The following is a 12,395-nucleotide window of genomic DNA, read 5'->3' as shown; positions in this document are numbered from 1 at the left end:
GCAGCAAAAATTCATTGAACAAAAGGAAAAAAAAAATGATGTTCAAAATACATCCATCAAGAACCATCTCTTAACTTAAGAACCTGTATTTAGAACCATCAACATAATTAAAACCATATAGTTGTAAGTTGCCAATGAAGCAAAATAACAGACGAGGATCACTAGCAATAATCAAAATAATAGTACAATAATCCCTCATCCCCATGTCGTTCTTTGAAAACTACAGAAAAGAAGAGAAAAAAGAGGAACTCCCCTAATTTACTTGGAATTAGAAAGCGGGGGGGAAATTTTAGGAGAAAGACAAGCACTGTTGTTCGAGCACCGTTTCCACCCAAAGCCCAGAGTTAGCTTTTCATCAGTGTGCCTCCATCTTATATAAACTTCCACATTCACACTCAGATGCTTCCAGCTCTATTTTTAGAATTTCAGCATAAGATTTCTTCTGCTGATGAACAAATGTATTTATGGAGATCGAAACCCCCAACAAGTTTTTAATGCAATGCACTTCTACTTTTTGGCTTTGTCAGAGCCTCAAGAAACCGATACATCCAACGATCTAGCATTCCTGTGGTTTTAGCAGAGAAAATCATTCGTTTTTGGTCGAAAAAAGGTAAAGCAATGACTTCAGCACTAATATATGGGGTCCTGAGAGTGAGTGTTTCTTATATGATTAAGAAATTTTGAAACTAAGACCTTCATGATTTACTTCCCTTTGGAAGTGATCTACTTTTGTATGGTCCTTTTGCTTCTTAACATGATGATTCCAGAATCAACCACAAAATTCATCAACAATATATCGAACCTGTCAAAGCGAAGGTACCACCTAACACAGCACAAAGCCGAGTTATGAAGTGGAGAAAACTCCGTCTTTCTTCTTTGATGGTCACTGTTATTGGCGATAGATCATATAAGAAGTAAACAGCTGCACATCATAGAAAACAATGGTAAGTTTCGACTTTCGACCAGGTCTTTTAAGTGGTTTGAATAACTAAATATACACCATTTGGTCTTGTCTATAACTTTTGATTGTCAGGACTAAATATAATTCTTCTAAAGCCTATTAAACCCCTAAAACGGTAAAAAAGAAACATAGAATTCCTGACTTTACTGATCCATAATAAATTATGGAATATGAGATTGCATTAACCAACCTGGCCACGACCTATCAGAGTCAGTCATAGGCGAGAAATATTCAGTGACCGAAAATTGATTGGTCGGTAACACATCTTTCGAGATATATCTATATTCAGTTGGAACAATCTGCAATCAAACATTGAAAAACATGTTATATGGTTAAACTCCAGTGTCCATCGAATGTTGATTGTAAACCAAGAATAGCTAATAAGAGGTACACAATCAACGAAAATAAGATTCCTAACTAGAACACATTGGGCATTCAGATGCAATATGAGAATCCCATATTTTCAAAAAACAAGGATGCCATATAGAATGATATCCTGATTTCAAATAATTAGTTCAGACTGCAATATGAACTGCACTGGGTACCTTGGACTCTGGAAATATATAATTACTGGAAAACAAACGCTGATGGTAATAGCTGATAATTAGTTGACTTCTAAGCAAAGAGAAGAGCATTCTTTTAAAATTTCTTAATGAAAAATACAAAATATCAAATCCTTCCTCCATTCAACTTCCTCCATGTGAGATACAGGAGATGACTTCCTCTACTTACCATGGAAAAGAAACTTCAACTTCTTTTACTACCATGGAAGAGATGGAAGGAGAGACAGAGAGAGAGTACAAAATATGAATCCTTAACGGAGAAACATAAAGGTCAAAATAATGAATCTGGATCAGTTTGACAATTTGCCAGTCAATTTCCTCCATGCGTGATACAGGAGATGACTTCCTTTACTTACCAGAAAGGAAACTTCCAACTTCCCTTGCTTACCACGAGAGAGCGAGAGAGAGCCCTCACCTCCAGCTTCAGTATGTGCAGTAATAGACATTAAATCATCTTGCAAACTATGAAATAAAAAATTATGCACAAAACGTATCTTAAAGGTGGTGCATGAGTTTCTACCTTTATATAATATTTAAAGGTCCCACTTGTGTCATGTAAAACTCGAACTGTACCATCAAGTGGGTTGTGAATTCCAGGGTACTTTGGCCCAAAAGACAAATCATGAATCATGTGACTGACATTTACATGTTTTGGTCCTTCAAATATCTGAAAAAAAAAACAACAGAAAAAGATCTACCTAATTATTAGAAAGAACAGTGAGATGGAACCTACTTCACAGAAAGATGCTGCAAAAAGAATAAAATAAAAGACAACACATCCTGAATTAGAATTAAACTTCCAATGTGGTGTCTATTTCTACAGCATGAACCCAAGTTAATATACATTGGAGGGAGATGAAGATGAGGGTATAGTGAAATTAGGTGAACTGACCATTTGAGCCACAAAAATGTTTAAGCCATGAATTGAAATGTGAAAGTTCCCAGCAACCCTCTGAACATCTAGAACTCCATAAACCTGAAACAAAGGTTGCACTTGTCTTTTAATTATGAACCAGCACGTAAACAATCTAACAGGAATTTTGCATCTGGATTACCCGACAGCCTTCTCCTTCTGCTAAGGCTTGCTTAACCTTTTTGACCAAATTTTCAGCAGCTTGGTCGAACCCATGTGCATGAAGATTATCTTTGTTCTTGTCATGATCTGTTAAAAAGTTATTTATAAATGACGATATTTTGATGCAAAGAGTGCGATTAGGAAAACAAAATACCGATTAGCAAGTTCCAACAGGGTAGACAAAATTGTTGGGAAGTAAACTGAATGCATTTAATAACCTCCCGATTCACAATTTAATTATACAACAGATTTTGCCTTCTTATGAAGTCCGCAACCAGGCATCTCACGATATGGAGAGTGTTTAAATCTATCCAAATTGAAAAGTCGTAGGTACTCAAATTAAGCTCACTAAGATTCTTTTATAAATATAACATTTAAAATATGGAATATGTGCTAAAAAAAATACGCATGAATATATATTTATTCAATAAATTACTTAGATGTCTATTGCTATTTCAAAGAAATAATAAAGGGCAAAATACATTTTCGGTTCCTGAGGTTTGAGGTAGATGTCTATTTGGTCCCTGAAGTTTCAAACTGAACACTTTTGGTCCCTGAGATTTGAGATAGGTGTGTAATTGGTCCCTGAAGTTTCAAAATGAACACTTTTGGTCCTTAAGATTTAAAGTAGATGTCAACTTGGTCCCTGAACTTATAAAATGAACACTTTTTGTCCCTGAAGTTTGAGAAATAGTTCTAAATGGTCCCCGATTTTTTTACTGTCAATTAATTAATATTAAAATGACATTGCAAATTGTAATTAAATGATTATGTCCAGTATGAATAGTGAACGGCGGCGGCAAAGACGTGGTGGTCGTCGGAAAAGGGTAGGAGAAAGAGAGCGGAAGAGATGAGAAGATGAGAGAGAAAAAGTACCATCACCTACATATATTATTTAATTAATATAATTTGTCACATCAGCAACTACAATAAACAATTTAATTGCAATTTGCAATGTCATTTTAATATTAATTAATTAACAGTAAAAAAATCAGGGACCATTTAGAACTATTTTTCAAACTTTAGGGACCAAAAGTGTTCATTCTAAAATTTTAGGAACCAAGTTGACACCTACTTTAAACCTCAATGACCAAAAGTGTTCATTTTGAAACTTCAGGGACCAATTAGACACCTCTCTCAAACCTCAGGGACCAAAAGTGTTCATTTTGAAACTTCAGGGACCAAGTAGACATCTACCTCAAACCTCAGGGACCAAAAATGTATTTTGCCCAATAATAAATGATAAAAAGACATCTTAGTCAAATGTACTCAAGAAAAGTTGAAGATTATCTTGATTTACTAAGATGCACAAAAGGTGATAATAAAACAGCCAAGAAGCATCCAAGGTAATCACCTAAGTAGAAGTGCTAGACATGAAAGATTGTTGGACACACCTAGCTAACCCTGCCTATGGCAACTGCTTGGGCTTGCATAAGAAACACAGGTCTCAAAGTTCACCTGAGTTTGAAATTGAGACAACCATTTGGCCCTACAAATTTGATACTTATAGAAGCCATGGGATATTAACATCTCAAGGAAGGCATGCAAGAGGTGGGCATTAATCCCATGACCTCTTGGTTGAATTGAAGACCGCAATCAGTACACCAAATCTTTGAGGAAGTTTCAAAAGGCTAGTTTTGACGTTTATTCAAAAAGTTTGTGATGTAACTACCTGTCCTTTATTTAAGTTAGCTAGCTAGTTAATTAGTAACTCTCTTTTAGTTTAGTTAGTTAGTTGTGGAAGCCTTTTAGTTTAAAAGGTCTTATCCTGCTCCAGCCCTTGCCTATAAAAGGAGCTTCTGTATTCAACCTAAGCTTCATTCAATAATAATCTACCTTCTTAAATTGGGTTACATATTGGTGTAAGAGCACCCAAATCTTGGGATCAATGGCGGGCAAGAAAACCCCCACCACCATCGTAGGAGATTAATCTCTCGCCAGAAAAGAGGTGGATCAAACTACTGTCCTCTCACCTCACAACACGACTCACTTACTGTTAGTTGAAGAAATTGTGGATAACATCAATAGGAAGGTGGGTGAGATACAACAAGTACTGATTTCAATTTCGGAGCAACTTAAAGATTTGAAACTGAAACAATGATTTGATCATGGGGAATAAAGACAAGAGAAAGACATCAACAAGATCAACCATATGTCAAACCAAGAATGCCACAAGAACCAAGGGATGTCCAACAAGAAATAAACCGCAATCCCCTGTATCAAAGAAGGATCGATTTAGACTTGTCCAGTGGGGAAGATGATATCCCAAACCCAATGGATGACACGCGAGTAATCCGATACCCTCAACAACAATTCCATGAAACCAGTGAGTACAAAATGAAAATCGATTTACCGAGCTTCAATCGGAAAATGGATATTGAGAGATTTCTTGATGGGGAAAAGAATGTTGAGAATTTTTTCAGATACATGAATACACCAGAAAGTCAAATTGGTTGCCCTCAAACCCAGCTTCAGCTTGGTGGGATCAGCTGGAAACAAATAGGCATCAATATGGGAAACGTCCAATCCGAAATTATTCAACCTTAGCTTCATTCAACAATTAGCTTATCTTCTTAAATTGGGTTATATCAGTTTATGGGTAAATGTACTTTTAGTTACTGCTTTATCTTGGTGTGATGTGAATATTACTATCCTTTTAACAATTATAGTTTAAATGATCTCTTGTATTTTGGATGAACTTTTTTGTATTCTCCATTGGCTTGGGGTTGGCTTTCCTCCCCATATTATGTAATTTTCATTCTTCAAAGTCTATAAAAAAAAGGGATAAAAAAAAAGTTCGTGGGTGAGATTGGATTTCTCTTCTCAAAACATCTCACCTTGAAAGAAAGGAAATGGGGATTTCCCCTTCATTGAGATAACTCAAAATGGATTTAAGATATAAAGAAAGCAGTAACACTTTCTTTTATTTTGATGGTTGATTGACAGTATAATATATTTAAGTATACCAGAAGAAATATAAGAAAACAAGACAACTTTATCGACCAATAAGTATGTGGATAGTGGAAAAGGGCAGTACCATGCTTGTGATCAGCGTGTTCCTTCTCCACAAGGTCAGACAAATATTCAGTGCCAATGATAAAGCCATTGCTGTTAAGACGAAGCTGCAGAAAGCCAAAAACTCTGAACTGATCAGCATACATATAGATTAGGGAATTACTTCAAAATTATGCATGTAAAAATACCAAAGAATGTCTGCTGGGAACCACAAACAGTTATTAAAGTTCAAAATGGTTGGATATATTTTGTAAATGCTATGACCCAGGGATATCAATTCTGGAGTTTTCAGTTTCTTTTTTTCCCTTTTTGGAAAAGAAAAAAAACTTCCATTGATTTCATGAAAAGGAACCACATTCTTTGGCAGTACTTTTTTCATTGCTGATTCTCTCCACCGAGTCTGTTATGTGCTCCAGCTAGGAATTTCTTATGTTAGTCATCGAGAATGGTGATATAAAAAGCTGTAACGTTTAAAACATTTCAATATAATTAAGATGACTGTTTCTATAGAATAATTCCGAGAAGATATTACTTCTACATACACTTGTCACTCTCTTTCCACTTCCCAAGGTAGAATGAGATGGTTGGCAGCAGTATACAATTTGAAATCCAGCTTAAGTCTCATACCATAACATTTGATGATGCAGAATGGTTTGTTATTGCCTTCGCATTTAGTGAAAAATTATGTGTTCTATCCAAAAGAACTATTGGACAGTGCTGTTATTTCTTCTTTCTCCCATGTACAGTGTGTGGGTGTGTGTGTGGGGGGGGGGGGGGGGGGGGGGGGGGGGGGGGGGTGCAAGGCATTGAATGATAAATTATCTTACTTTCCATATATTTGTGTCAAGATCCACTTCATGCTTGCCTGACATGTCGATTGCATCTACACTTAAGACTGAGAAACAACATATAACAACAGAGCATTATCACTCTAAAACAATAGTATATATATTATAAGCAAAACAATTTCCTGAAACCAAAAGCACATGATTAAAAGCATCTAATACTAACCATCACAAGGTAAAGAAGGAAAGGTCATATTTATGTGAATGGGAAGAGTTTCTCCACGTTTCAAATCTACAGACATCTGTCATAATAACATAGTTAAACTACCGAAAAAATATTCTAAATGAATACGGTTCCAAGAATAGGAAAATATAAGTTAAACATTACAATGATAAAATCAAACTACTGGGTCACCATTAAATTGGTTAGACTCGTGGATAATCAGTATTAATAATTAAGCTGCTTTTAAGATACTTTAGATTCAATACTATAAAATCGATCCTCAATGCCTTGCCCAAGGAAATTACAACACCTAGTGCCTTATGGATACGAATCACATCCAACCTGATCTTGCCCAAGGATATTACAACACCTAGTGCCTTAAGGATATGAATCACATCCAAGCCACAGCATGGAATCTACGCAGAAGGCAAATGTTCACAACTGCTAAGCAAGATAGTTGTGCATAGGCAACACAGATGAGCTAGCATTCAACACATGCATGACAGCAGACAAATGTGCAGAATGAGGCATAGGAGAGGTCCTTAAAACTATGCCAAGGATCAATAGGGCTGACGTGGGAGTATGCATTGAGAATAAACATTCCTGTATATGTGTAAGTGTAAATAAAGGTTGAGTGTTGCCAATGCCACGTACTAGGCATGCATTCTAGGTGAAATTTGTACCACTTGAGCACGTATGTATGACTAGAACTTGGTTTCATTGCCTCAAGCTCAAGGTGGACTTTGCATTGGGAAACTAATTAGAGAAATGAGGCCATGTTAACAAAATGGATCAAGTGGCTCTATAATGATGGTGATTCTCTTTGGAAGACATTTATTTGAGCAGACTGGATGGATCACATATGGTTTCCCAAAAAGTACAATTACAGTAGCTCAAGAAGTCTATGGAAGTTGGGAGACCTCTTCAACCAATATATTGAAATTTTTGTTAAAGATTGACTACAAAACAAACAATGAGTAAGAGGTCGTCTAGGTCATTGATAGGAAAGCAAATCAACAATCAGTTTTTCCCTAAAGATAGGAGGAAGGCAAAAAGGTCTATGGAGTGGAGTTACTTGCATCCACACGGCGATGAGTACCATGTGAGAACTGTGGAGTCACTTACTAGAACTCCATCTTGCATATGCTAAATGGAAGAAAACAAAAATTAGAATGGAGAAAAATATGTCAAAATCTTTGCTAAAACAAAAATTCCTAAAACAGAGAGAAATATCTTTTGGGTTCTTGTCCAAATCTTTGCCTCGTCTGGGTGCTCTACTACGAAACCTTTTTTAATTATGGAGTGACTCAAATCTTCACCAATTGGGTTCCTTTTTGTAGCCTTTTGGTCTGCGGGGATATCTCATCTCCTCTTTTTTGTTTCTCTCTCTTTGATAATGAAAGTTTCTTTTCTTAAAAAAAAATAATAATAATAAATAAATAATAATAATGGAGAAAATATGGTGAGTCTACTAGAAGGGATGAGGCCACTACTACACAAACAAGAGGAGACATAATGAATGGTCACTGAGCCAATGGTACAAGCCAAATTAGGCAAGGGAAAAACAACCATGGTGGAGCCCTGTATTCAACAATGCTTCTTCTCAACCTCTCAAATTGAACGGTAAAAATCTCAATGTACCATCCAAATGATTAAATACTTTTTTTATACCTATATCACATTTTCCAACCCTAACCTTCTGACAACTTGTTCTCCGAAGAACGTTGAAGAATTCAACGAGAGACATTACAAGTCACTGTTACTGATAGGAGTGTTCATGGGTTGGCTTGGGTTGGGTTGAGGTGCTTTTTAGACACAACCCAATTGTTCGGGTTGAAAATTTATACAACCCGAACAACCTTTATTAAATAATAAACCCAACCCAACCCAATCATGAAATTTTTGGGTTGGGTTGGTTCAGGTTATTCAGGTCACTTATTCAAAATATTGTAAAACAAAAAAATTAAATGATAATATCTTGTACATTTATTTATATATTGTCTAACATGGAATCAAGATCTGTAAGTTGATGTTTGTTTATATGGCGAAAAAAGTACACTCCAAAAGCTGAAAAAAGTTGTTTTTAAAAGTCGTTGTAAAATAAATAATCCATAAAGATTTATTGAATGAAATAAAATTAAAATAGATATCACTATATATAATGTTAATGGTGAGAAAAAGAAATAGTTTAAAAATTAATAATAAGTTTGGGTTGGTTCGGTTCAACCTAAACTTATTTTAGGCAAACCCTTGAACCAACCAACCCAACCCTCGGTTGATTGGTTTTTATGAGTCATCAAGTTTTTTAAACACCCCCAGCTACTGATCCCATTTCAACCTAATATAGAAAGAAGAGAACTTCCTCTTTTCTTACTTTGAAACCAAACCCCAAGAACCATCAAAGGACCTGATAAAGAAGAGTTTATTTTCTCCACTATAGCTACAACCATCCCTATCTAACAAACAATGCCATTAACACCAACTAATGATAGGGTTGAAGGAAACTGAGAGGACTAAATCTGAGTGAGCATCCTTTCTCACACAAGTTAAACTAACCCTTCTGTTCAATTTTTTTCCCTCACTGACAATTAGAAAGCTTATACAGCAGGCATGTTTCAAGGTTTTGGATGTTCCACGGGTATTTGGTTGGGCTGCCAAGAATTATACTTTCTACCTACTACGTGGTCCTGGATTATTATGGATCAGTGTTGTCAAAGCAATTGTTAGGCATCTGGATAGAGAGGAATCTGTGCATATCCAAAGGCAAACAAGTTTATAGGGAGAGAAGTTTAGAAATTATTAAATATTATGCAGCTTCTTGGTATGTTCCATATAAGGAATTTAGCAACCCATATCCAAAGGCAAACAAGTTTATAGGGAGAGAAGATTAGAAATTATTAAATATTATGCAGCTTCTTGCTATGTTCCATATAAGGAATTTAGCGACCATTCTTCTAAAATAATTGATTCTTGTAGGGGTGCTTTATCAATATTCCTTAGGATTTCTCTTACTTGGGATGACTTCACGTAATACTACTAAGGGGAGTTCATTTAAACTCTTTAGTAACTCATCAAATATCAATAACCAAATTTTGCTTACGCTGCATGAAATAATGGACCAAAGTTTCAAGTCCCTGGCTATTTGTTTCATCAAGTACTCTTGTATCTTAATCTATCAAATAAATACAAAATCTGAAGGAAAATGTGATTGGGTGGCAAATAAAGAGGATGCAAACCTGATGAACAGTATAGGTGGAGAGATAATATCTCAGTTCGTGCAGAAAAAGTGTCGCCATTATGACCAATCCAATAACAGACACTGTCAACACAAATAAGAAAAATTATCAGGGGAACAGAAAAGAACAGAACAACTGAGCATATGTATACCATCTTAAAAAATATCCAAATGGGTAGAAGAGAACTCTTGCAAAATGAACAATCAGTTCGTTTGCACAATAATATAACAAAAGATTAAAGAAACACCCGCAACAAATGATAAAAAGGTGAGACTGCCATTTTTCCCCGAACTTAATATGCATTTAATTTTTCCACCATTCTGGCGATATTTTGAAATATAAAGAAAGGACAAATGTCATGGTTGGTTGATGGACATACAAGAAGAATGATTGGATCCGTGAACAAGCATAAAGTTAAATATAATGGGCATTGCACCAATTCTACAGTTCTAGTATGTCATTGACTCATTGTACAAGAACAGAAAAATTCTTATCGAGGGGAATGAATAGAATGTGCCATAAATTGCTAAAGGCAGAATAAAAAGCATAAATTGTCCAATAAAAAACATCGGGAAAGTAAAAATACAAAGAGAGAAGCATGGCATCTAATGTTACCTAGCGCCCCGGTTTGTGTTTTCTGCAACAAGTGCTCTTCCGCTCGAGGAAACGCATCCAGACTCTTTATAGTCTGCTTTAAACCCATCTTTACCTCCTATCATTCGATAAATTACGCAAAAAACGTCATAAAGGATAAACAACAATCTTTAACAAATATCTCGCACATCTAAACGGAGAAATTCCAACGAATTCCATCAACAGAATTGAAAATTCAGAATTCGGAAAGCGCCCAATACAGAGATAGAGAAAACCAATAAGACCCAGAACTCCAAATACATAAAATCCAGAACCTCAAAGATCCGTTTCGATTTAGAGATAGAGCTGGGATTTTCCGGGAAACCTTATTCCGTAGATTTTGAAAAGAAGAAAGAAAAAATTGGAGCAGAAATCAAACAATAACAACAGCAAGTAATGAAGAAAAGTACGAATCAGAGGTGTTGTACCGAATGGGGAGGGATGCAGAATAGGCGCGTTGAGAATCGAAGAAGTCCAATGTGGGGGATTTTGCTCGAGGAAAAAACCCAGCGATGGAATTAAGATTAATTTGTAAATAGATCATACACACCTTAGCCTGCGCCGAAAATATTAACCGTGCATTACCTTTTTTAGAATCGTAAATTCTGATCGTTTCCTTTGCAAAAAAAAGAAAAAATTCTGATCGTTTCAAAAAATATATACATACAATAATAATAAAATACATAAATAAACAATATATATATATATATATATATATAATGACCCCTCTAAAAAATTTCAATTACGAGCTCTGTCTGAGTTGAGCTGGGCTAAATTGACCCAAGGAAGTAACGGTCCCACCCTGCATACTTCAAATTTTGCAAGTTTGGTCCAACAACTCAAATATAAGTTGATTGGGTTTAATTCGATGAACTAAAGTTTGATCGACTTGGAATTGACTCATATAATAATTTAATTTTTAAACTCATGGAAATTGACTCATATAATAATTTAATTTTTAAACCCATGAAATTTAAATTCATTTACTTAATATTCGTCTTTTGTTCATGAGATGGATTAAAGTTGGATTTGTTTTTTGTTTTATGTTTTTTTAAAAAACAAAAATAATATACATGTGAAAACTGAAAACCAAACATATGTTTTATAGTCATCTATTATTTTCTATTTTTAAAAATTATAAAATTAAAATATATATTAGAGATAGAAAAACCTATATAAAATATTAGAGGTGACAACAATGTGAAGGTAGGAGTGAGGATGTCCTCTCCCACAAATTTTTTAATTCTCATCTCCAACTGGTTCTCTTATTTCCGGAATCAAGGCCCAAATGCAAGAGCCCTCATTTGGGGGTGAGGATGAGAAAAATTATTGGTTTAATAATTAATTTTAATATTTATATAATTTAAAAATAAAAAGTAATAAAGATATATAATTTATTTTATTTTACTAAACAGTTATTATTTACTCGTATAAATACTTAGATTAATATTTATTCACGTCAAAGCGAACATAGCTCAACAATAGTTGACATATATATCTAACCAAGAGATTGTGAGTTGGATAATTCATTATCACTCCTGAAGTGAGGACTTGACTCTACAAAAATTGTTGCCGTCTCTTGAGAGTTAGATAAAAGTTAGAAAAACAAATTAGTGAGAGAAAAGTTAAAGTTAAGAATGGAAAATTCTAGAGAGGGTAAAGTTGAGAGAAAAGAATGCGTTAAAGAAAAAAATAGAATGAGAGAGAAAAATTATAACGGAAACACAAATTAGAAAAAAAAAATTCAAAATGTATGTATTACATAACGTAAATAGATAGAAGGAGAAAGAAAAGTAAAGAAAATTGAACGAAAATACATTTAGATAAAGAAAAGATGAAGATATATTTCTTAGAGAATCAATGGACTAGAAGAAAAGTTATACAACATAAAATTTGATAAAGAA

At 34.7% G+C, this 12,395-nt stretch overlaps 1 protein-coding gene across 3 annotated transcripts; it reads right to left on the bottom strand.

Moving 5' to 3' along the window:
* Positions 1–70: 70 nt before the first annotated feature.
* On the bottom strand, positions 71–11,096 carry LOC111011928 (Endoplasmic reticulum vesicle transporter protein). 3 transcript variants are annotated; one of them, XM_088123112.1, is made up of 12 exons: positions 11,077–11,096; positions 10,474–10,570; positions 9,859–9,941; positions 6,626–6,701; positions 6,442–6,509; positions 5,637–5,721; positions 2,580–2,686; positions 2,417–2,500; positions 2,045–2,191; positions 1,152–1,260; positions 803–922; positions 71–565 (listed from the first exon to the last, which is right to left on the bottom strand). In XM_088123112.1, the coding sequence occupies exons 2-12, from the start codon at positions 10,559–10,561 to the stop codon at positions 492–494; spliced, it is 1,041 nt and encodes a 346-aa protein (XP_087979238.1). In that variant the 5' UTR covers positions 10,562–10,570; positions 11,077–11,096; the 3' UTR covers positions 71–491. The 3 variants fall into 3 exon arrangements, with proteins under 3 accessions (XP_087979238.1, XP_087979236.1, XP_087979237.1); XM_088123110.1 differs by lacking the exon at positions 11,077–11,096 and adding an exon at positions 10,920–11,070; XM_088123111.1 differs by lacking the exon at positions 11,077–11,096 and adding an exon at positions 10,767–10,883.
* Between the last annotated feature and the right edge of the window lie 1,299 nt (positions 11,097–12,395).

The sequence above is a fragment of the Momordica charantia genome (genome assembly GCF_013281855.1).
Source record: "Momordica charantia cultivar OHB3-1 chromosome 4 unlocalized genomic scaffold, Mcharantia_2.0 BLBB01000004.1, whole genome shotgun sequence".
Classification (NCBI taxonomy): domain Eukaryota; kingdom Viridiplantae; phylum Streptophyta; class Magnoliopsida; order Cucurbitales; family Cucurbitaceae; genus Momordica; species Momordica charantia.
This window is presented reverse-complemented; position numbering and strand designations above follow the sequence as displayed.

Excerpts from the sequence above, each read along its gene's own strand:
- LOC111011928 (XM_088123112.1), bottom strand. The coding sequence starts at position 10,561 with ATGGGTTTAAAGCAGACTATAAAGAGTCTGGATGCGTTTCCTCGAGCG. Across the intron at positions 9,942-10,473 it reads AACACAAACCGGGGCGCTAG|TGTCTGTTATTGGATTGGTC; the intron begins GTAACATTAGAT and ends TTGTGTTGACAG. Across the intron at positions 2,501-2,579 it reads CAGAAGGAGAAGGCTGTCGG|GTTTATGGAGTTCTAGATGT; the intron begins GTAATCCAGATG and ends CCTTTGTTTCAG.